The sequence below is a fragment of the Oryx dammah genome, unplaced genomic scaffold, assembly GCF_014754425.2.
Source record: "Oryx dammah isolate SB20612 unplaced genomic scaffold, SCBI_Odam_1.1 HiC_scaffold_28, whole genome shotgun sequence".
Taxonomy (NCBI): domain Eukaryota; kingdom Metazoa; phylum Chordata; class Mammalia; order Artiodactyla; family Bovidae; genus Oryx; species Oryx dammah.
In genome coordinates this window covers 75,824,618-75,846,507 of record NW_024070212.1, presented here as the reverse complement: position 1 = coordinate 75,846,507, position 21,890 = coordinate 75,824,618, and the positions used below count along the sequence as shown (strand labels likewise).

Genomic DNA, 21,890 nt, shown 5'->3' with positions numbered 1-21,890 from the left:
TGTATCAATCCACTGTATAATACATTGTATCAATACAATGTATTGTATCAATCTGCTGTATGATACATTGTATCAATACAATGTATTGTGTCAACCCACTGTATTGATACAGTGACAAAGTGCCACTCCATCTTCAATGGATACAGTTATGAACAAAATAGTGGTCTGAAGCCCACACAATATACCTGGCTGGGTATGTTGATTTTCTTCGTATGATTCGTGACGAACACCTTTATCAGAAGTAATTTATCCAATCCAGTCTTCCCATGGCCTTTTTAAGTTACTACAACTGTAGCACCTAAGTGAAGCCTTGATAAACAAGTACACAGTATCAAGCTGAAACCAAATTTCCTGTAGTTTTTAGGAAAAGGTGTTCCTTTTTTTTGTTGGGGAAATAAATGTGGAAGCTTCACTGGAAATTCAGAATTTCCAGAGAAGACAAACCAACTTCATTTATAAACAGAAAAGTTCCTATGTTTAATTCATTTCACCAGTCATGTAAACCTAAATATTTTCAGCTATGAAATGCAGCTGGGGGTGAAGAGGAAGACACCATCTTCTTTGATGAGTTAGATAATTTCCAAACCTCTGGCAGCCTGAGCATTGACATAATGTCTAAACATGTGCTTATCTAACATTTGTCACTATTTTGTCAGTGTGCCTGCCAAACAAAGCAACAACTGACTGGATTATTATACCCAAGGTGTGAAACAAGGAATTCAATGTGTAAAAGTTCCCATAATAAAATTCCTGACATTATTCATCAGCTAAATAAGAAAACTTCAGTCCCAAACTGACAAAATTCTGGGGAATAACAAGAACCAAGTTCAAATGGATCATTTTATACATCTCCATTCTAGGTAAATGAAAACCATTTCTTCAAATTGAAGCGGTTTTGGTCCTAAAATCTGTGAGAAGTCAGCTGCAACTGCAATTATGGTGTTATGGTGTAAACAACACTGTCCAAACTATTGCTCATTCTCCCAGCTCAGTTCTCCAAGTAACAAAATCTTGAATATTAACTAGCCCTTCGCTTTTCACATTTCCATACCAGTAACATTTATGCCGCTATTTAAGGAATAAAGCCACAACCAAGATCAGTTCAGAGCAATTCTTATCACTTTAGGTAGTCTAGTTTTGAAAAATTCACAAAGAACCGGAGGTAACAGAGTTAATTATCACCAAGTATTCTTTATGTTTTCCAAGCACAAGACTTAGAATACACATTCAAGTGCACCAGAATGGTCATAGGCTCTCCAACAGGCAGCAAAAGGGACTAATGTTACTGATTTAACACTACCTATGTAATTAGGGGCTTCCCTGGTAGCTCAGCTGGTAGAATCCACCTACAATGCCGGAGACTCTGGTTCAATTCCTGGGTTGGGAAGATCCCTTGGAGAAGGGACAGGATACCCCTTCCAGTATTCTGGCCTGGAGAATTATATAGACAGAGGAGCCTGGCAGGCTACAGTCCATGGGGTCACAGTCAGACACAACTGAGTCTTTCACCGTCACGTAAATTTCATGGTAAACTGTCACATAAAGTCACGTAATTTGACTTTCACATAATTAACACCTCCAACAAAAACATAATTTGGTAAATCATTGTATGGGCCATTTCTCACCCTTACTTTCCATTTCAAAGTGAACTGACTCCCAGATAAGACAGAAGTAATGACACAAAAGCTAAATTCTGCCTAAATGGATATCCTGATTAAGCTGAGAAATGTAGTTCTCAGAATCCATTAATCCATGCCCCAGTTCAACCTATGAAGTTGACATTTGTTTTCTTACCCATGTAAAATATTTCTATTTCTCATCTTATGGCACAGTCAGCACAATAGAAAGATATCAAGTGATAACTGCCACTAAATGTGAAAACCTATAACCATGCCATTAAGTGTCTTAGTCTAGCAAATCATACTTTCCATAACATTTAGGTTGCAAACAATAATTTCTTAAAAAATAACAAATCTTTACTAAAAACCACAAGCTAAAGAAGTAAAAATTTTTAAATACTTCAAATTTCACAACTTCCCATATAGGGCGATTTAATCTGAACCTGTAACTTTAAAAAAAAAGTTATGTTGACCTAAGTGATGGTGTAGACCAGGGGTCAGCAAACATTTTCTGTAAAGTACCATATATTTTAAACTTTGGGAATTATATACATCGTTCACTTCTAAAAGGTAGAAGCCATTCTTAGCTCAGGAACTGTACAAAAAACAGACCACAGGCTGAAATCTATTGACCTCTGGCTTAGATGTAGCAGTAATTTAAATGATACTTCCAATGTTAGCACTTCCCACCATGGACAAATCTTAATGGTTTTAATAATTTATATCCTAATCACTTTCTGAAATTAAGCTTGTACTTTTAGGTTACCTTTCCTTACATTACTGATTTAATGAATTCCTCTCAATCTCTTTTCAATCACTTCTCATATAACCCCCATATTTGATCATCAGATCAATTCTCAAGTTGAAAGAATATGTTGGAGGTATACCTAGACTGAGCAAAAAATCATGAGCCCAGTTTCTGAAAGTTGACACTTAATATACAGATTAATGATAAAATCTGACAATTTTACAATGTTTATCTAATCAGGTCTGAAAATCTAATGAGGGATTTTACTGCTTTGTTACTAGATTTTAAGTGTTCTGCCATTTCAGTAGAAATACAATGTCTGAGTTAGACTCTATTTTCTAAGCATTTAATGTCTTTATAAAGCAGAGTTGCAGGCACCCAAGAGCCTATGAATTTCCTATTAGGATAGATGTCTTAAAGCCAAAATCATTAAGGTTCTAGCAGCTCCACATTTCTGAGTTTTTTTTATCCCTTTGATATTTGTTGGCTCCATATGTTAGTCTCTTAAAGATATGTTTTAAAAACCTAATATACAGTATTCAGACTTTCTATGCAACTCCCTAACAGCGTGTAACAAAAATTTTCTATTTCCAACCACCTATAGCAATTAGAAAAATAATACAATAAAAATGAATACCTAATATTCTTCCCCTCCATAAAACACCACAAACAACCCCCAAACATATTACTTATTTACAACTTGAGATATATTCTGCCTCCACTTTTTAAATGAAACTGAGTAAAATAACTTAGATGTATAGTGCCTGGTGACACATTTAAAAATCTTTCATAACTGCACAAAGGTCTCAAAATATTTAACCATAAGAGACCTTATCTCCATCATCTCAATGTAAACTGAAAATATCTTAATAAAAAATTTAAACTGTACTATTATTTCACTTTAAAAGCATCAAGACAGAAGTGCATTAGAACATTCTATCAGCCATTATTACCTTATCTGTGAAAAGACAAACCCTCAACATAAAAGACAAACCCCCGACATTCACTCAAACATGGAATTTCCTACAAGAAATGTCAATTGTCATGTCGGTCCTTGAAATTCATTTTGCAAGAATTTAATTTTGTAATTAAAATACGTACTCTCCCAATTGCTATCTGACAGACTAGGTTAACAAACACTCCATATAAACAAGCCTGTTTGTGAAAAAATGAAATATGAACATTACCTTTGGGGGTACACACATAGGTCAGAAGACACAAGACGATAAATGGGCTCCTATTTGATTGCTTTTATGACTTTTAAGAAGTGAGCATGAAAATAAAATCTTTATTTTCAGTTATTACCCACCAATAAGAGAAAAGTTAGGTTCACAGTTTTAGCTCGTGACACAAAGTGAACTAGGAGGCAAATTTACATCCATCAGATACAACTAATGGACTGACTTTAAAATCCAGGCTATCTTGAAAGCTTGCAACATACCAGATATTGCTGTGTATTCTCTAGTGACAGAATGCCAGCAATGGCTGACAATGAGTAGAACTTATTTAATAGGTGTTTTCTATATGTTGCTAGAAATCAGGTTTATTACATGTTCGTGTCCAAATATGAGTTAAGATACTTTAAACACACTATGTATGGGTATGTTTAGGAATGTGTATGTTGCAATCTCAAGAGGGGTCAATAGTCCATATGGACTAAATTAATACTTGCCTCTGGGTAGCAGATGTTTGTAAATATAAAATTATGTTTAACATTAGCACCAGTGCAGAACATGCTCAGCATCATAAGATCCAAAACACCAGCACAAGTTTATCCACCATTTAAAAAAACCAATTACCTCCTTCCTAAAATGTCAAACTAGCAGGTCACTAGATCAATTAATCCAATCCCAATGCAAAACTCTTGTACTGTATGGTTTCTCCTTTAGAAGTATAGGGGAAAACTAATGAGCTAAACAGACATTTTATGACTTAATGTCTTATAGCAAGTATTTTTAAAATTGGACATTACCACATAGATAGAAAATTACTAATAGTGACAAAAAGATCTTTAAACCTGTAAATAAAGCCCCTTTCCTGTTAATCAATGTTGCAGAAGACTTAAAAAAAAAATCCTAGAAAGGCTGTTTATTATTCTCTCCATGTATGTTTTAGTAAGTGGTGATGCTCTTGATCAAAGAATCCATTATTAACCTAATTTTGTAACAGAGGAAGAGGTAAAAAGATACTTGTTACCTTCTACAGAAATCTATCAAGACAAAAATTAATAGCAATATAGGAAATTTGGAAACAGTAAAAATTTTTGGTTTTCATTTCATGGATGGTGCTGCTGTTCCAACCTTATAAAGTAAAGCTGTCCACTTTCCAAATCCCAGAAATTAACAACCTCCAACCTTACCATACTAACCAGTGCCCTTTGGTTTCTTTAGAACAAGGGAGAGTTAAAGGGTTGATTATGGATGTACAATTTTGATTTGGGGACCTTTCACACATACAAATCATACTGAGCGGCCACTTACTTTACAGAGCAGTTTAAATGTTAACACATTAGCCAAATTAATTTGTTCCACCCACCCTATTGGAGGAGGAAAAATCCAACACCCATAAAACTACTTCACTTGACAGTATGTGTCTACCAACAATAATTAGCTTAAACAACTTTTACCAGTAAGGTGTCTAGACTGATTTTGAAAATGGGCAAGTGACATTTTAAAAGTAAATATAATTGAAATTGAATCAATTATAATTTGAACCTAATGAACCATGCAGGAGCAAGGGTTAATAAACCAATGTGCTTTGAATTTGTTCAAGTACTGGTATTTCTGTATATAAAGATTTAGCATATATAACAGCTATCATGAGAAGTGAAAAAGACCTTATCCCCAGAAATGAAAATATTAAAACTAAGTTAAAATACATAAAGTAGTTAGTATTCCACACAGCATAAAATTTGACAAAGTTTACATGTCCCAGTTGACCATGTGTGAAAATGCAAAGCAGGTATTAAAACTGATATTATGTCCAATATTTAAAACCAGTTTGTAATAGGGGGAACATCTAAATCCTTAATTAAAAAACACAAATGAAGTGAAAGCTTTAAACTGGTACACACTGTTCACACCTATATTTCAAGTTTGGAAATGCATATTTGCAAGCAGCAATACAAAAGTATTCATGAAGAATGCATAATCTCTGAAAATTATGAAAACATCCCTGCTACCAATACATTTCTAAATACAAAACTGACTACCATATTACTTCTGTGTAGCAGGAGAAGTTCATTTTCAAAACAGATAAAATTCAGTCTTTAGGTGTGAATGGTATGAATGACAGTCTTTTTTTTTTGTTTTTTTGTTTTTTGTTTTTTTTAAATTTCTTAGTCGTTTGGGATCCTTAAGCATGCAAGCCTCAAAGAGGAGGGTCCACAAAGGAACCAGGGTGGTCTTATGGCATCCAGTTAAGCCAGAGCTGGGAATGCCTCTGGGTCATCCACATCAGGAGCAGAAGCACTTGACTGAAAAAGAAAACGAAACAAGCAAAATTAATGATTCTCAAAATCTTATTAATATATTTCCAGCGTCTACATTTAGATTCTTAAAAAAAAAAAAGTTTTATTACAATAAGTAAAATATGCCAAAGCTTTTACTTTCAAAAGGTAAAATTATGGATCAGAATAGGACTTGAGGGGAATAAATCGGGAGACTGAGATCGACATATACACACTGCTATATATAAAACAGGTAACTAATAAGGACTGACTGCATCGTTAACAACCTATATATAAAAAGAATCTAAAAACAAGTGAATATATGTGTGTATATATAACTGATCCACTCTGCAGAAACTAATACAACATTGTAAACTCCAGTAAAATTAAAAAAAAAAAAAGGGACTACAAATATTTGCAATGAGCCCTGTCCTGAATTTTCTATCAAGATCTGAGAACACTCCTAGTAACACCATGGTTATTTGTTTTTCTAACAAATCACACTAGTAGATTCACACAAGGTACATATGTGGATTCACTGTTGTTCACTATTCTTTTATTTTTCCCACTTGCTAATAATAAGAATGGCAATGAAAGCAAGCTAAGAAACCAATTATTTAAGCAGCACATTTGTAACTGATAGGAAGGAACTCATGGCTATTTATAGTCAAAATACAAATTACAAAACAAAAAAGTATTAAAAAGATCCATATACACAATGCTGGCATTTAAAAAGAACCCATGTTACAGAGGGGAAAAAACAAACAAAATATCACTACACTGTTATGGGTGACCATAAAATCTAGAATATTAAGTTACTACTATAATTAAACATTGTCAGACTCAATCAAGCAGATGGGATGCCAATTTATCAGATGTTGACAATTCAGGACATTATGGTTGGTTCTGAATAGACTGTAAGACACAACGAACTAACTCAAATTATCACTAAGCTAAGTCACTTCAATCGTATCCGACTCTGTGTGACCCCATAGACGCAGCCCACCAGGCTCCCCCGTCCCTGGGATTCTCCAGGCAAGAACACTAGAGTGGGTTGCCATTTCCTTCTCCATGAAAATATTCCATAAATGAATTTCAGTAACTCTTAAACATTCCACAAAATTTCCTAAGAACCCGTGAGAGTATAATACCTGGCAATCCTCTCTAAAACAGAAATTCACCTATCTGCTACATTACTGCTGATGATCTGAAATGTACATGATCCCTAAAAAATAACAGTACTGAATAAAACTGAAAGGATCATCCAAGTTCCTACATAATACCAAAGTATTTATCCAGGATTACTGAATAAATCATAGCAATTTGGTGTCCTTTTCAGAAAAAAAAATCTCAGAACTTACAAGCATGTGGCATTTCACACTGTACCAACCGAGTAACAGTAAATGAAGGTATAACCACTACAACTTCTTCACCAACTTCTGTGTCCTGAAATATGATGTCTGCCCCTGGCAGCTACCATTCTAATTCCACAGGGTATTCTGCAGTCAGACAAGCTGTACAATGATCATTCTTTTCAAAACATTCCAGACCATTCTCATTTTCTTGAATCATAATATCTTCCTTTGTACAATGACCACTGTTTTCAAAACATTCCAAACCATTCCCATTTTCTTGAACCATAATGTCTTGCTTTTTCACTCTGTTTTTTCAGTGTTATTCCTTCTTGTACAGATGAAACCAGTCCTTCTACTGACAGATATACAACACTGTTTGCTCCTAGATAATCTGAAATATGCTCAAATTCTGGTTTATTGACAATAAGCTCTTCTTTTGTTGGTATGTTTATTTCCATGAAGCATGGATATCTAATTGGTGGTGAAGCTACGCGAATATTAATATCTCATCAATAAACCATGAACTTTGGGACCAAGCAGATCAGAATTCAAAACTACCAATTACTAGGGCTTCTAGCAAAATGTTTCAGAAAAATTTGTTTTGTGTCACACACAGTGCAAGGCAATGGAAATCACAAAAAATAGGACAAAAATGAATCCCAACTCTCATTAAGAGAACAGCTCTCCTGAACAAAATAGGAATCAACAACCAATCAATGTCACACAATTATATATTGGACACAAAGGTTTTATTAAGCTGACCTCTAACTGTCAAGACAATTATTGATATTTGGCACTTCAGGTAGACAAAGACCAAAAAATTACCTTGGTTCCTTGCACCTGAATTTCATCTTCTATAACATGGCAATTTTTTTTAAAAGCACAGTACCATGACAAGCACTAAATTAATTGCTCAATAAAGGGTGATAAACTTAACCACTGCCAGCACAGCCATTTAAGTGCTTTAAACAAAAATATAACCTAAAATGTAATTTCTTAAAGGCATGCCAACCTTTTTCTTCTACTTATGTCTGCAAAAGGAGTTAGGTCAGTCATCCATCAAAAGAGGTCCCTCAAGTTACTTACAACGGTAGACTATGTCTTAAAATTACCTTGTCAGTCCTGATGCCACGGTTTGGACGTCCGCCACGCCCACGGCCACCTCGTCCTCCCCTGCCACCACGTCCTGGGCGGCCAAGGTCTCCAAAATTGATCTCCAGCTGAGATGTTATATCATTTGCTGGCTTCCGGAAATGATGATCCATAACTGAATCTTCAGCATGAGCCTAAAATTTCAAACGAAGGCCACTGGGTGATTTGATTAATAGGAAAGCAATGTTGTATATTTCTAAATGAGCTTTCTACAACCTGTCCTTTGTGTGAAAATGTAACAACAGGTAATAAGTAAGCACTGGGATGACCTACAGTCATCTAGCAGGAAGAATTCCTTTCACTTGTCTCCATTTCATATTCCCTTAACTTTAGTTATAGGTGATACTAGCAAGTCTTGAATAGAGGTATTATCACAACTACTGAAGTGGCTGGGCCCCATCTCAAACCTACTGAATTATAATCTTTAGCAGTGAAGTATGAATAGTGTTAGTTGCTCAGTAGTGTCTGACTCTGCAACCCTATGGACTGTAGCCTATCAAGCTCCTCCGGCCATGGGATTCTCCAGGCAAGAATACTTGAATGGGTAGCCATTTCCTTCTCCAGGGGATCTTTCCGATCCAGGGATAGAAGCTTGGTCTCCTGCACTTCAGGCAGATTCTTTACTCTCTGAGCCATCAGGGATGAATAAGTATGTTTAAAATATGCCCTTCAGATTAGGATTCCAACCTGAACCTCTGATGAAGACTTTTAGATAGATGGTATATATTTCTGTTAGAGACATTAGTGTATCTCTTCATTAATTTTTAAGAGAACTTTTGCTCTATACCAGCTATGACTTGGGGAAGAAACTGTGTACAGACTTCTTAAAATGCTTTCCTGTTTATATTTAAACATGTTCTGCCATATAAATTGGAGAACTACAGATTCAAGTGAAACAAGTTACATAAACAACCTTCCAAAACTGTGCACAAATAAAACCATGCCTTAAATTTACCAAAGGAACCTTCATTAAAATGAAGGCATCATGTTTGTGAAATTCAGATCCCAAGCCACCTGACAGACTCTGCAAAAATGCCAAGCAATCTCACACTGCTTAATGCCTGATTTTCTTTTGTACATTTGGGAGAATGAGTTTTAATCTTCTAGTTGGAAACTTCCTACACTAAAGTATGTTTTAATTTTTCTAAAACATGTATAATCCTCTTTTCTGAAAGGTATTTCATTCTAAATATCTTGTAATATTACAACTGTTAATAATTACCTTTTCAAGTACAAATTCTTTATTTGTAAACAGATTTTCATTCCTTTAATCATCTAATACCCAAACTAAATTACATCCCTTCTGTGTCTTTCTTTAAAAAGAAAGGTTTTTAAAAATATTTTCAATTTTTTTTAATTTAAAAAATATTAATTTTAACATTTTAAAAATATTAACTTTAAAGGAGCCTAAAATACAAAATCACTTCAAATAAGTCAATTAAATATGTGAAGTGTCTAATTTTAAATGTTAGCTACTGCAAAACAACAATATCAATTTATTAGTTAAAACCATTTATAAATTTCTAGAGCAAGAAGCAAAAATGTTTAAGGTGATATATTACTGAAAACAATCCTGAAGGTATTACTATGGTAATTAAGAGGAAGCCTGGATATTCAGGTTACAACCCCAATCTTCAAGTAAACTACCAGGATCAATTTACAGGTTTTTTTTTTTTTTTTTTTTTCTATAGCACTGTGCAGTAATTAAGGAAATAGAGCTTGGTCTCAGCTGTCAATAATTCAGTTCTCCATTTCTCAAAAAAGTGTTTTCTTTTCCCTAACTACTTCATTTTTATTGTGAAGATGAAGATAAGTATAATAAAAGAAAAAAGAGTACTCAAAGCACTGTATACAACAAACTTAAAGATCTGTTATAAAGTTACAATGAGGTTGCATCCTGATAAACCCCAGATTATCTTTAAGTCCAAAATACATTTAATATACCTAACCTACCAAACACATCATAGCTTGGCCTAGCCTACCTTCAATGTGCTTAGGACATCTACATTACCCAAGGGCAGAGCAAAATCATCTAAAACAAATCCATAAAGCCTTTATTATAATGTGTTAAATATCTCATGTTAATTTATTAAATGTAGTATTGAAAGTGAAAAGCAATAAAACAAAAACCAAAAGTTCTACATCAGAGACAATCTGTATTCAGGTGATAAGGCCATATATGCCAATAAGGCCAGATTCCAAGTACATCATCACAAAAGCAGCCTAACTATGAGGGTCCAAGCATTTTTAAGTGGTTGATAAAGAAAATGTCCTAGTTTCAAGGTTATTCATAACCAATTTCACATTTTATAATTTTCAGAAAATTCTAATTATATATCACCTTGTGTAATAATTATTTCTGAAAAGCTCAATATAAAATACTTAAAGCTGGGATACTTAACCAGATGTCTATAAAATGTATCAAGAGGTTGCAGGGCATTAATGGTAATGATATAATCTAAAATTATACCAAAGTATTTCTTTCATGTCTGTGTTCTGTTCTGAAGAAAAGTTCTGTTGGGACCCCAAAAACTTATAATTGTCTCAAAGGTACCAAAGTACTTTTTTTACTGAGCGACTTCACTTTCACTTTTCACTTTCATGCATTGGAGAAGGAAATGGCAACCCACTCCAGTGTTCTTGCCTGGAGAATCTCAGGGATGGGGGAGCCTGGTGGGCTGCCATCTACGGGGTCACGCAGAGTCAGACACGACTGAAATGACTTAGCAGCAGCAGCAAGCAGTTTTAATAATTAGTTCAAATGAATAATCTCCCTAAAGTAAACTTCTATGGTTCTTTAAATCAAGATTCTCTTTGGATTTTACAGATACACAAAACAACTTTATCAGCAAGAACTACAAAACCCAAAGCATTCTAATGAAGCAAAATATTTTTTCTTTACCAATAGGAAATGACACAAGACTGTCTCACTTATACTACTTTCATGATGCCCATGTTTAAAAACTCATCTCTAAATTTTTATTTTAGTGCAGAATATTTCCAAGCTTGTTTCACAATTATTTTTTTGCTTAGAAAATTATAATGTAGAAAGATTTTACTGTATTTTTTTAAATTATCAGGCTGCCTTCATAACATTTCAGTTTAACTGTGACTAAAAGCTCATACTTACATAAACCCTAAAAAGATATAGCAGTGGGATAGTCCCCTAAGAATGTGTGCCCCAAGACTTAAATAAAAGCTACCAAATCAAAAGTCACTCGTCTTTCTGAAGTATTTTCATTAGTTTCCTTGTTTCCTAAGGAAAGGAAACTCATAAATTCTCTGGTCTTCACAAGCTATTACTCTTCAGTAAAGATTACCTAAAGATTCCCGGATATTATTTATATATGGCATAGGCAGACAGTTTAAAGTTATACCACATAAAAAATGCCAACCTTTCAACCTAATACAAGTCTTAATGACTCCCAGTTAAGTAAGATTTTAAAAAAGATTACAACTTTAAAAGAATAATTTCTTAATATATCATAATACAGTCTATTTTCCTTTGGGGGCAATATATGTCTCAAATAATCTAAACAGATTATCCATGTGAAATTTTAAAACAAAAATTGAATATGCAATTCAAGACAAATCTGAACATTTTCAAACACCACAAAACTTCACTTTACCTCTTCACTTTTTGACTTATGAAGAACAAATCCCTTCTTCCACTGCCCATCAGCACCTTCATTTGGTTTTCGGATATTAAATTCTACTTTTGCCCGGTCTTTATTTTGAATAGCCTTCCACTCATCCAAAGTCATTTCTTTTGGACCCTCTTCCTTTACTTCTTCAACTTCATTTTCCCTGTGTGAAGATGTTTCAGTATTACACCTGGTAGGGGGCTCATAAAATCACAGAACTTATAAGTGTAAGGGAGGAGTACCAACCTTAGCTGGTTGGTAATCATCTAGATTATCCAAGGACAGGAGAATCAGTTTTCTTTGTAACCCAATGGCTAACATGTGACTTGGTAGAGACCAGGAATTTACTGTTTGTTAAATCAGTGAAAATGTGGATAACGAAGGAACATACAATTCATCTTCATAAACTCTTAAATGATCATCTATCAGTAACACACTCTTGAACTGGCTTTATTAAACCTAGAACACATTTTTTAAAACCACACTACTGTTTTTAAAACTTACAGTATGTGACTGAAATCTGATTTAGCTTCTGCTAAAACACATTTTTAATTTCCATAATACATAATTCATAACACACATGAAGGTAATCATTTAGGCTGCCCATGACAACCAAGTTTTATATTTAAGAATATAAGAGAACTGTTCCCTGATCCATTTTTATAACATTTAAAGCAAATCTCTAATCTCTACAAATCTTATCTTTATATATACTCCAACTTTCAAACCAGTGTGTACATGAATAGGAAACTAGTTTCACTAGTAATGGAACTTTCTATAAAATACTGGTTTTCAATACTTAATACCAAATTGTGTTATTTCTAATATAATTCTCTGACTATAACTATTATATAGTATCCTGTTTCCTTTTTACACAAACAAAGCATGCACCTAGGAATTCACTATTTAATCTCAATTTTCAATTGTCACCAAACAAGTTTGCTATTTTGGGAGCACCGCTTCTTTCCAAAGATAGTAGGTGATTCAGTTAGCCTCAGAGCTCAAATTACTCCCATACACGCTATTCTTTACTGTTCGACAAATCTCATCTTAAACTCCCCAGACCAAGTTCATACTGAATTGATGCAATTTTAAGTATCAAGTCCAACCCTGTCAATTTGCAGATCAGAAAACTAAAGATAGAAAAAAGGTCCCAGTTACTCATAAGCTGTAACCTAGCCAAGAACAGAACTCAGCATACATTTATCACGTCATGAAACCATGACATCTACCTTCAAGGGTTCTAAGAATCGAATGAAACAAAACAGAAACTCAAGAACTATACTTAAAGGAACCAAACAAATTCAGCCAAAACTGTGTTTCTTAAATTTACACTTGCATATGTAAGCTAATGTCATCATCATGATCTTTAGGCTTAATACCTAGAACCCCAATTTCAGTCCTGGGAACTCAGCTAAAATTTGCTTCCAATACCCTATCAATACCAATATATCTCTTACATAACTGTATGTATAAACAGTTATAATCTTGGCAGATTATTCTTAAGGTGATTTAAACGTTTAAATATTTAAACAAATTAAATATTTATTCATTTAAATAAATGACGGTTCTTCATTAAGAGAACAATATTTGTGTTGAGCTTTGTAAAGTAATTAAGTGTTGTATAAGATTCATTTAACTTACCTATTCCATTGTTTACCACACAAAATATTCATAGTTTCATATAAAATAAAACAAAGTTCAACACCATATATTTTTAATCTAATAGTAATAATAACTGAAATAATAGTGTAACTAAAAATAATATTTATAATTTTAGTAATAACTAAAAACAATAGTAATTTTCTCTAATAACAAATCAATTATTATTCCTTACTTAAGCAAATCCGCTAAATATGACTTTCATCATTAATAGTGCTTCACTCTAAAAACAATTCTGGAGAAGAAGAGTTTAGAAAAGCATCCCCTCCCTAAATGATTTGATTATGCCTTGATTAAGAATTACTGACCTAAATAATCTGCAATGCAAGACTTTAAACTACATACTGAAAGAAATGACTGACATAACTTCTGCTTGTATTGATGGAAGACAGAGGAAGGCATAACACTATTTCTACCAGCATAACTTGAGTCTTTAAAACTCTCCAATCCTTGAACAATTTCAAAACTGTCTTGTACCTAAAAACTCAGAAAATAAGAAAAGCTGGCCCTTGTTCTCCTCACACATTTTAAAACAAGCCAATAATGCTGTATTCCACATTCTATGTCAACGGAAAAAACCTTCAAAGAGATGGAGGAACTAATTTTAATAGTCACATTTTCTCATTTCAAACTGTCTCAGTATAAAATGTGTACAGCTACCTAGAGTCCAAAGTACTGTGAACTATGAGTTGCAAATAATTCTCAGGTTAAAACAGCTAATTTTTGTGCTCAGGGCTAACAGGATTTACGAAAATACCTATCTTCCTTATCTTTTTAAGATGCCAATGGTAAATTCAAACAGCCCAACATATACATGTGTAAAGTACTCCTTTACTATTTGAAGGAATGGAGTACAATAAAGTCTTTCCTATTAAAAAGCAAATATTTAGCAACATTAAGTCTACAGATTTTCTTTTGGTAAACCCCAAACACTGCAATGCTCAACCATTACCACCACACACAAAATCACTTACTTATTTTCAGTGTCCGCAACTGGATGTTCTTCACCTTCAGGTGTTTCCTCAGTCACATTTGATTGTTCCAAGTCACTGCAATTATAAGATATTTGTTTCTGAATGTATTTGGGGGACTCTCTAAGGAAAGAAAGAAAAAAAAGGCATCTAGGTCCATTTACATGTAGTTAAAAGAGTATACAGAAGTATTTTAAAATTCTCACATTCCCAGTTTTTTCCTACTGAATTTACTCCCCCGTAGAACACTACAAGAAAATAATTTAAAAATATATACTGATCCAAGTTACAGCTCAAGCACACTACTCAAAAAGTAGAAAGGCAGCACTTCTAAAATAAAGCCCCACCAGCTTTTCAAGTTTTTATAATCACCAAAAGGTTAATAGCTAGAATAAGAATTATAAAATAAGAAACATACAATAGCAGAATACTCAAATAACTTCAATATAAGATTTCAATAAAAGTGATATACCTATATGAAAAGTATCACACGTTTGAAACAGAGGAAAATTGGTCATTTGACACATTATAACCCTAACATATCCAAAAAATCACCCATCATCTTGTAAGGAAGTAGCTGAGATGACAGCATCCATTCTTGTCCCAAGGACAAGTAAATATTTAACAGAACTAAGGGCAAATCTCAAACGTAAACTATACAATTTTATTAAAATTATTTATTAAAAAACCAGAATACCAACGTTAATTCATCTTTGACAGTTCCCCAGTTGTGAGATCCGCTCCCTCCACGTTTGTCCTCATGCTTCAGGCCACTGTAATGTGAAAAAGAACTAACAAAACTGAGTTAACATAATACTCTTTACTTCTAGAAATTCAAATTTTGTTTTATTAAAGAAGTAGATTCAAATATTAAAGTATAATAAAAACCAATATAAGACTTACGATCTATCACTTCCACTATGCCTATCAAATTCACGTTTGCCACGAGAATCAAAGCCATCTCCCCGGCCCATTCCACGTCCACGACCTCCTCGACCTCTTCCAAGACCACCACGGCCTCGGATAGGCCGGTCAATAATCGGTCTACAACAAATGAAAAATATTACATACTTCTAAAGTTTCTGGAAAAAAGAATGAGAAAAGACTCAAAAATACAGGAACATATTTACTGGCTCACAGCCCAACTGTTAAATATGTTTTAGAAATTCAAAATAGTCTACTTCTAAACAGTTAAAGGGAATTAGAACTAGGAAATTCTCCGAAGTAAAAAAATTATTTTGACATTCTCTTTTACTACTAATGTATATACTCTTCCACTATTACTCATTTCACATTATAATCTAATAAAACTGCTATTCACCCATATACTTAAAAATTAAAATAAACGCATCTAACCTGCATAATTGAAGTGTTTCACTACAAGAAATCTAAGTCTGAATACCAAAAACTGTTATCAAAATGTCATTAATAACATAGATACTCATACTCACATGGTCTGCTGAAAAAAGTGATAAAATTAACCAGCCACATTGCTTCCTGGCAATTATGCTCAATTTATATGCGTTAAGATGTATGTCTATAAACTGACAATACATGAAGAGATTAAGAAACAATCTTGCCTATCAACGGAAAATTCTCCTCCTTCACCCTTTTCTTCAAGTGGCTTTTCGAATCTTCTTTCACGAGGTGGTCGCCTTTCTGGTCTCCTATCAATTATCTTCCCTTCACCCTGAAGTTGTTGATCAGGTCTTCTTCCAACACGTCTTATTCCTAAAACGATTAAAGAAACAAAACAAAACAAAACAAAACCCATATAAGCAAATCATTTTTGCAACACAAAACATTTAGGCCTAGACTGTTAGAAAAAAAAAAAATACTACTCTCTAAGTCCACTACTAGCATTTTCTGTTGAAAAAGGCTAACACTGGGCACCTCTGAAGTTTAACAAAGTACTTCAGAAAAATTTCTATTTAAATAAACTTGTTTCAAAATTCCATTTGGTTTGCCAAACCATTCCCCCCGCAAAGCACTCTCTGTAATTGACCTGGAAGTCATTTAGTTATTTCTCTCACTTTTCAAGATGCCCACCTCTTAATTTAAAATTCTAAATTCAAAAAATCTTAAGCAAATGATATAGTAAAAATGATTAATACAGTAGCCATTTACAAATAATAGTCAAGCAAACCAACACAACCACCAGATAAGGACCCTTAAAAACAAACAAACAAAAAGACACCAACAGTGAAGGTATTATTTTATTTTACATCATCTGAAGAGGAAAAAAGAGTAAAAAGACTGATGATTTTACGAAATACAAAACTGAAGGGAAAGCAAATGCCATTTAAGATTATATCCAATGAATAATAAGGTCCTACTGTATAATATGGGAAACTATATTCAATATCCTGTGACAAACCATAAGGGACTACATTAAAAAAGATTATATATACACACATGTATAACTGAATCACTTTAGCGTACAGCAGAAAGTAACACATTTCGTAAATGAACTATACTTCAATAAAAAAATTTTAAAGAGATTACATCTCCATAGTTGAAAATAGCTACTTAACCCTCTTCCTACTAAACATATACATACATACTACACCTAATTTTAAAACACTGTTATGCAACCAGAAGCTATTATTATGGAGAAATTTTTTTTTGGTTTGCCCTTACAATTATGTTTTCAAAAAATCTTTAAAAACCACATACACAAATTAAGCAAGATGTAAGAAACAGAAACTTGTGACTCTAAATGATGGCTGAAGCATTTACTGATTTCCCTCTTCCTTACCTTTTTTCTGTTTGTGTCAAAGGCCAAAAGGCCCCATGGTGGCCTTAAGGATAAGTAGACTGATGGTTAAATTTATGACTGTAAAATTTTAGGTATGCTCTAATTCCCAAACCACAATTTCTGACAGTCACCTGAGGAATTGATTTCACAAGATATTAAGTTGGTTCACTCTGCTCCTTTCTAAGAAAGTGTACCATCACCAAGATGCATCCAACTGTTCAGCTGCTTTCAGTCAAATGGTAAACGTCAAACTCTGAAATTTTAAGGTCCGTTCCACATAAACTCTCAGGACAGGACACAAATGTTAGACCTTACACCAAGGCATTTAAAAAAATTTCTTCAGAGGTAGTGTATGGGGTGGAGCTACAGAACCAAGCCTCACACACCCAAATGAACAATGGCTTGCTTCCCCACTCCAATATTCAGTTATCAGGCTTACAGAATCTAAAACACAAATAAATCCACGCAGCAAGTGACATTTAAAAATGTGTTTCTAGATTTTTCACTATATTCCAGGCTTTCAACATTAAAAAACAAACGAGAATAGACCTTAGCGATGTTCAGTGGTGTTGATTCTCAAATTCCTCAAGTGGGCAAAAGACAAACTACAAAATTCATAGAATATAAACAGTAAATACCTACCTAAAGCATATCTGATTGTGCCAGGACCTCTATTCAAAGGCACAGAACACATGATCAGGTTAACAATCCTTCCTACTACAAGAGTCCAGGACTTTGTTTACAGATCTATACTTCCCCAGTGCCCAGAAATGATTGCTACATAGTAGGCTCTCAAAATGAATTTCATTCAACATTTTTATAACCTGTGTTTTATGCAATTTAAGGATAAGTGTGCTCTGAAATGCTGACCCAAGGAAAATGTTGATAGCTAATAACGGAAATTTTCCCACGGAAAGACTACTGAATGGTAAACGTAATCCTGCTCATAAATTTATGAAATAACTAACTTTATAATTCAAAACACTAGGTTCCAGGTAAAACTTTATTTCATAAACAGACTTTATGATCAAACTGAGGGGTTTAAAGCACACCTCATGTTTTGAACATTCAAAACGAGTGAACACATTTCAGATTCCATTTTTTCATGTACCTTCTTTGAATTAGTGATAAAGGAGGTAAACTTGAGCACAGTTTAAATGACTACACAAGTCAGTGTTCCTTAACATAGAAATTAAACAATTTATTACATTGTGCTACAGCCTATAGAGCCTGCTATAAAGACTAGCTGAGTATTTAGCCTCAAAGATGCATGCTAATACTCCAACGTGTGCTTCCCTCTCCAACCTGTAATTTTAATATAATTGTTTTATTTACCACCTCGGTTCTTCATCCCAAGCCTCAAAACGTTCTCTCTATATTTCTTAAAAATTCTAAACCAAAACCTAACACAACTGTTTTCATTTTTAAATTAGTTGAACGCTATCAAATTCAACTAAAGCTAAGAACTCCTTTCTGAAGCACGTGGTAAAATTTCAACTTTCAACACACAGAGGTAATCTCTATGATTCAGAGCTCAGGTCCTACACCTACTTACTTCGGATCCTTAAGATTTTTCCTTACTCTTCACTGCTATGCTTTTTCACCCACCACCAAAGAGAAACCAGCAATGAGGGAGAGTGCAAACACCAAGTTCAAGGCAATCCCGCGAAGTTTACAATGACCTGGAAGCAGCTACTACCCGCCAATGAAATCCCGACCATGCTTCACGCACATGGGGAGAAAAAGGCATAGACTCAAAAGGACTCAGCGGTGGCTACCGCTGTGACAGCCACGAGGCTCGGGCCAGGGGCACACCACACGAAACACTGCGTGCGGGGGGGTGGGGGGGACGGGGGGCGCCGCGGGGGTTCGACGGGGTAGATAAAAAGATCTTGACTCGAGAACGAGTTTCAGGATTTCCTGCCAACACGTTTTCATTCAGAATTCCCGCTTCTGGTCAATCCCGAAGGGCTAAATTCCTCTCCCAACAGCTTGACTCACTCCAGCAACTTATTAAGATTGTAATAGTTGAGGGGGCGAGGGGTGGACAATAAAGCACGTGTGCACCTAAAAGGGCAGCTTATTCCACAATATCCGAGCGGTTCGAACATGCCTGCGGAGAGGTTGTGTGCGCAGGCAGAAAACTCGACCCTCTTTCTCGGGCGTACCCCGCGCCATCCTGGGACAAGATGGCAAGAGAGGAGCCTAAAGGAGACCACCTCACCTCAGAGCAGCAGACTGAGGGGGGAGCTCTGAGCAGGAAGAAGCCGCGGAGCCCCCGCTGTCCGCTTCACTACAAGTGCTCCGAGGAGTGGCTCCCTTCACCGAGCCTCGGTCCATGCGCTCGCCCGCCAAGGAATCCGGCGGGAAGGCAACAGCCTCCCAGAATCCCGACCACGCTTCTCGGCTCAGACCTGAGGCGGGAAGGGGTGGTTCCAGTATCCTTGCAGGTGGCGGTTTGAACTTGGGCTTAACACGCTCCCAACACCTTCGCAGGACCTGGCTTTTGTCGCGTGAGGGAAACGCCGGGATATCGGTGGCCAAGTCTCCCGCGAACCCTCGGAGCCCCAGAAGCGAGTGTTAGCCGCAAGTCTCCTCGCTCCTTCCCTCCATCCCGGGTGTCTCCCGCCTTCTACCACTGCTTTACCTTCTTTCTTAAGCGCCACAGGCGGCTGCGTCTCCTCCTTCTTGTCAACCACGCCGACGCTGGGGGGCAGCGGATTCTTGCGGTCTTTCTGGGACTCTTTACGCAGCTGTTTGCCCGCCGCATTGGAGTTGGTCTGAGCTGCGGCCTGAGCTGCGCTCTTGGCCCCAGGGCCCCCAACGCCGCCCCCGCCGGCTTCTTTTTTCTTGTTCTCTGCTGCCTTCAACACCTCGAAGGGGTCCGATTCGTCGTCAAATAACTGGTCGAATCGGTTGGTGACCACGCAGCCGAAGCCTTCCTGTAAGTGCCCAGGCATGATGGTGGCTCGGCGGCGCGTTCCTCCACGGATTGCAGCGGGCCGCGCCGAGCCAAGAGCGCCTGCTTCAGCTCTTCCCACAAGATGGCCGGGCCGAGAGAGGGGGGCTGTCTTCTCTTCCGGCGCTAGGCACACATCCGGGAGCGGCCAGCGCCGCACGGTACCACGGGGTCTGTAGGCCAGAGTCGCTTTTCCTGAGGCGGCTCCCAGCACCAGGACTACAACTCCCAGAATACACGGCTTAACAACTCTTCGCGCGCGCCTCGGAGGCGAGTCCTCACCGAGGGAGCGGGGCGTGCAAGTTGAGGGAGAAGCGCGGTGGTGGGCGGAGTCCTGCCACCTGCTATCGCCGCCCTTAAACTCTTGGCGTCTCCTGCTGCCCTGAAAACAGGAAAACGTGACGGCGTGTTTTGCTCGCGAAAGTTCTCAGTCTTCGGTTTTACTCCCCGCCTCCGGCCCAGGACTAACTTTCTCCACCTCTCCGGGAGGGTCAAGGTGACTATCAGTCTTACAAGTGGAGACTCACAAACTTCCAGGGCTGGCAGATTGCACTGGCCTCGCGGAAGTGGAACCCGCTCTCTTCCAAATCCCTAGTTGCCCAGTTGCTGGAGTTGCCCTCCTGCAGCCCTAATAATGAATCGAAGCGTCTCTGTTTAATGTGAGGCGGGATACGCTTCCTCTCGCGGGCACTTGAACTCTAGCAGCAGAATTAATCCAAAAGACAAGTTGAACTAGCAAAGTGAGTGTTGCGCGCTTTTCTTGGATGAGAAGTGCCGTCTTGCGACCGGTGCTTTAATTGTTAACTCCTGGCAGTGTAGCACTAGCTAGACACTGGGAAAGCCTCCAAAAGGCATTGTTTGTAGAAACACTTTCTGGAGTCTAGGCTGACATTAGTGCCCGGCAAGTCAAGGATTGGGTGTTAGTAAAAGGTACTCAAGAAATAACATTAAAATGTTATCTGAAGAGCATCTGAGGTGCAGTGAGGGGAGAGAAATATGCCAGAGAATTGTCTTTAATTCGCATTGGTATTAGCTGAGAATATTAAAGTCCATTAAAAGGGTGTCATGCATATTCAAGCATATTTGGTAACATGGTGAGGGTGAATGTATTATCATAATTTTTAAACCTTTTTCTATTAACCAGAATATAGAAAATGCATCTCTATGTTCCAGGTACTATGAATAACCTTAATGACAACAACAACTTATTAGGTAAATAATTTTCCCTTTTCACAGGTGAAACCATTTCATATTTGAAATAACTTAATCAAGTTCACGTCTGTAAAAGTTTAAGTGCCAGGAGTTAACTCCAGTCTTCTAACTCCACTGTGAGACACCTGACATCAATTTTTTAATCCAGACTCGCCTTCTGATAGAAATGAATCAATATAAATTAATTCCCAATATTTAATAAGACTTAAATGTTGTTGAAGAGAAGTGAAAATCAAAGGAGTAAGGAAAGATACAGGCATCTGAATGCAGAGTTCCAAAGAATAGCAAGAGATAAGAAAGCATTCTTCAGCAATCAATGCAAAGAAATAGAGGAAAACAACAGAATGGGAAAGACTAGAGAT

General features: G+C 36.3%; 1 protein-coding gene across 4 annotated transcripts; it reads right to left on the bottom strand.

Moving 5' to 3' along the window:
* Window positions 1–3,635: 3,635 nt before the first annotated feature.
* Window positions 3,636–21,087, bottom strand: SERBP1 (SERPINE1 mRNA binding protein 1). 4 transcript variants are annotated; one of them, XM_040232616.1, is made up of 8 exons: window positions 20,005–21,087; window positions 16,180–16,330; window positions 15,503–15,643; window positions 15,301–15,390; window positions 14,603–14,722; window positions 11,952–12,129; window positions 8,283–8,456; window positions 3,636–5,842 (listed from the first exon to the last, which is right to left on the bottom strand). In XM_040232616.1, the coding sequence occupies exons 1-8, from the start codon at window positions 20,315–20,317 to the stop codon at window positions 5,786–5,788; spliced, it is 1,224 nt and encodes a 407-aa protein (XP_040088550.1). In that variant the 5' UTR covers window positions 20,318–21,087; the 3' UTR covers window positions 3,636–5,785. The 4 variants fall into 4 exon arrangements, with proteins under 4 accessions (XP_040088550.1, XP_040088552.1, XP_040088551.1 ...); XM_040232618.1 differs by having other exon boundaries at window positions 14,603–14,677; XM_040232617.1 differs by having other exon boundaries at window positions 15,301–15,372.
* Window positions 21,088–21,890: the final 803 nt, after the last annotated feature.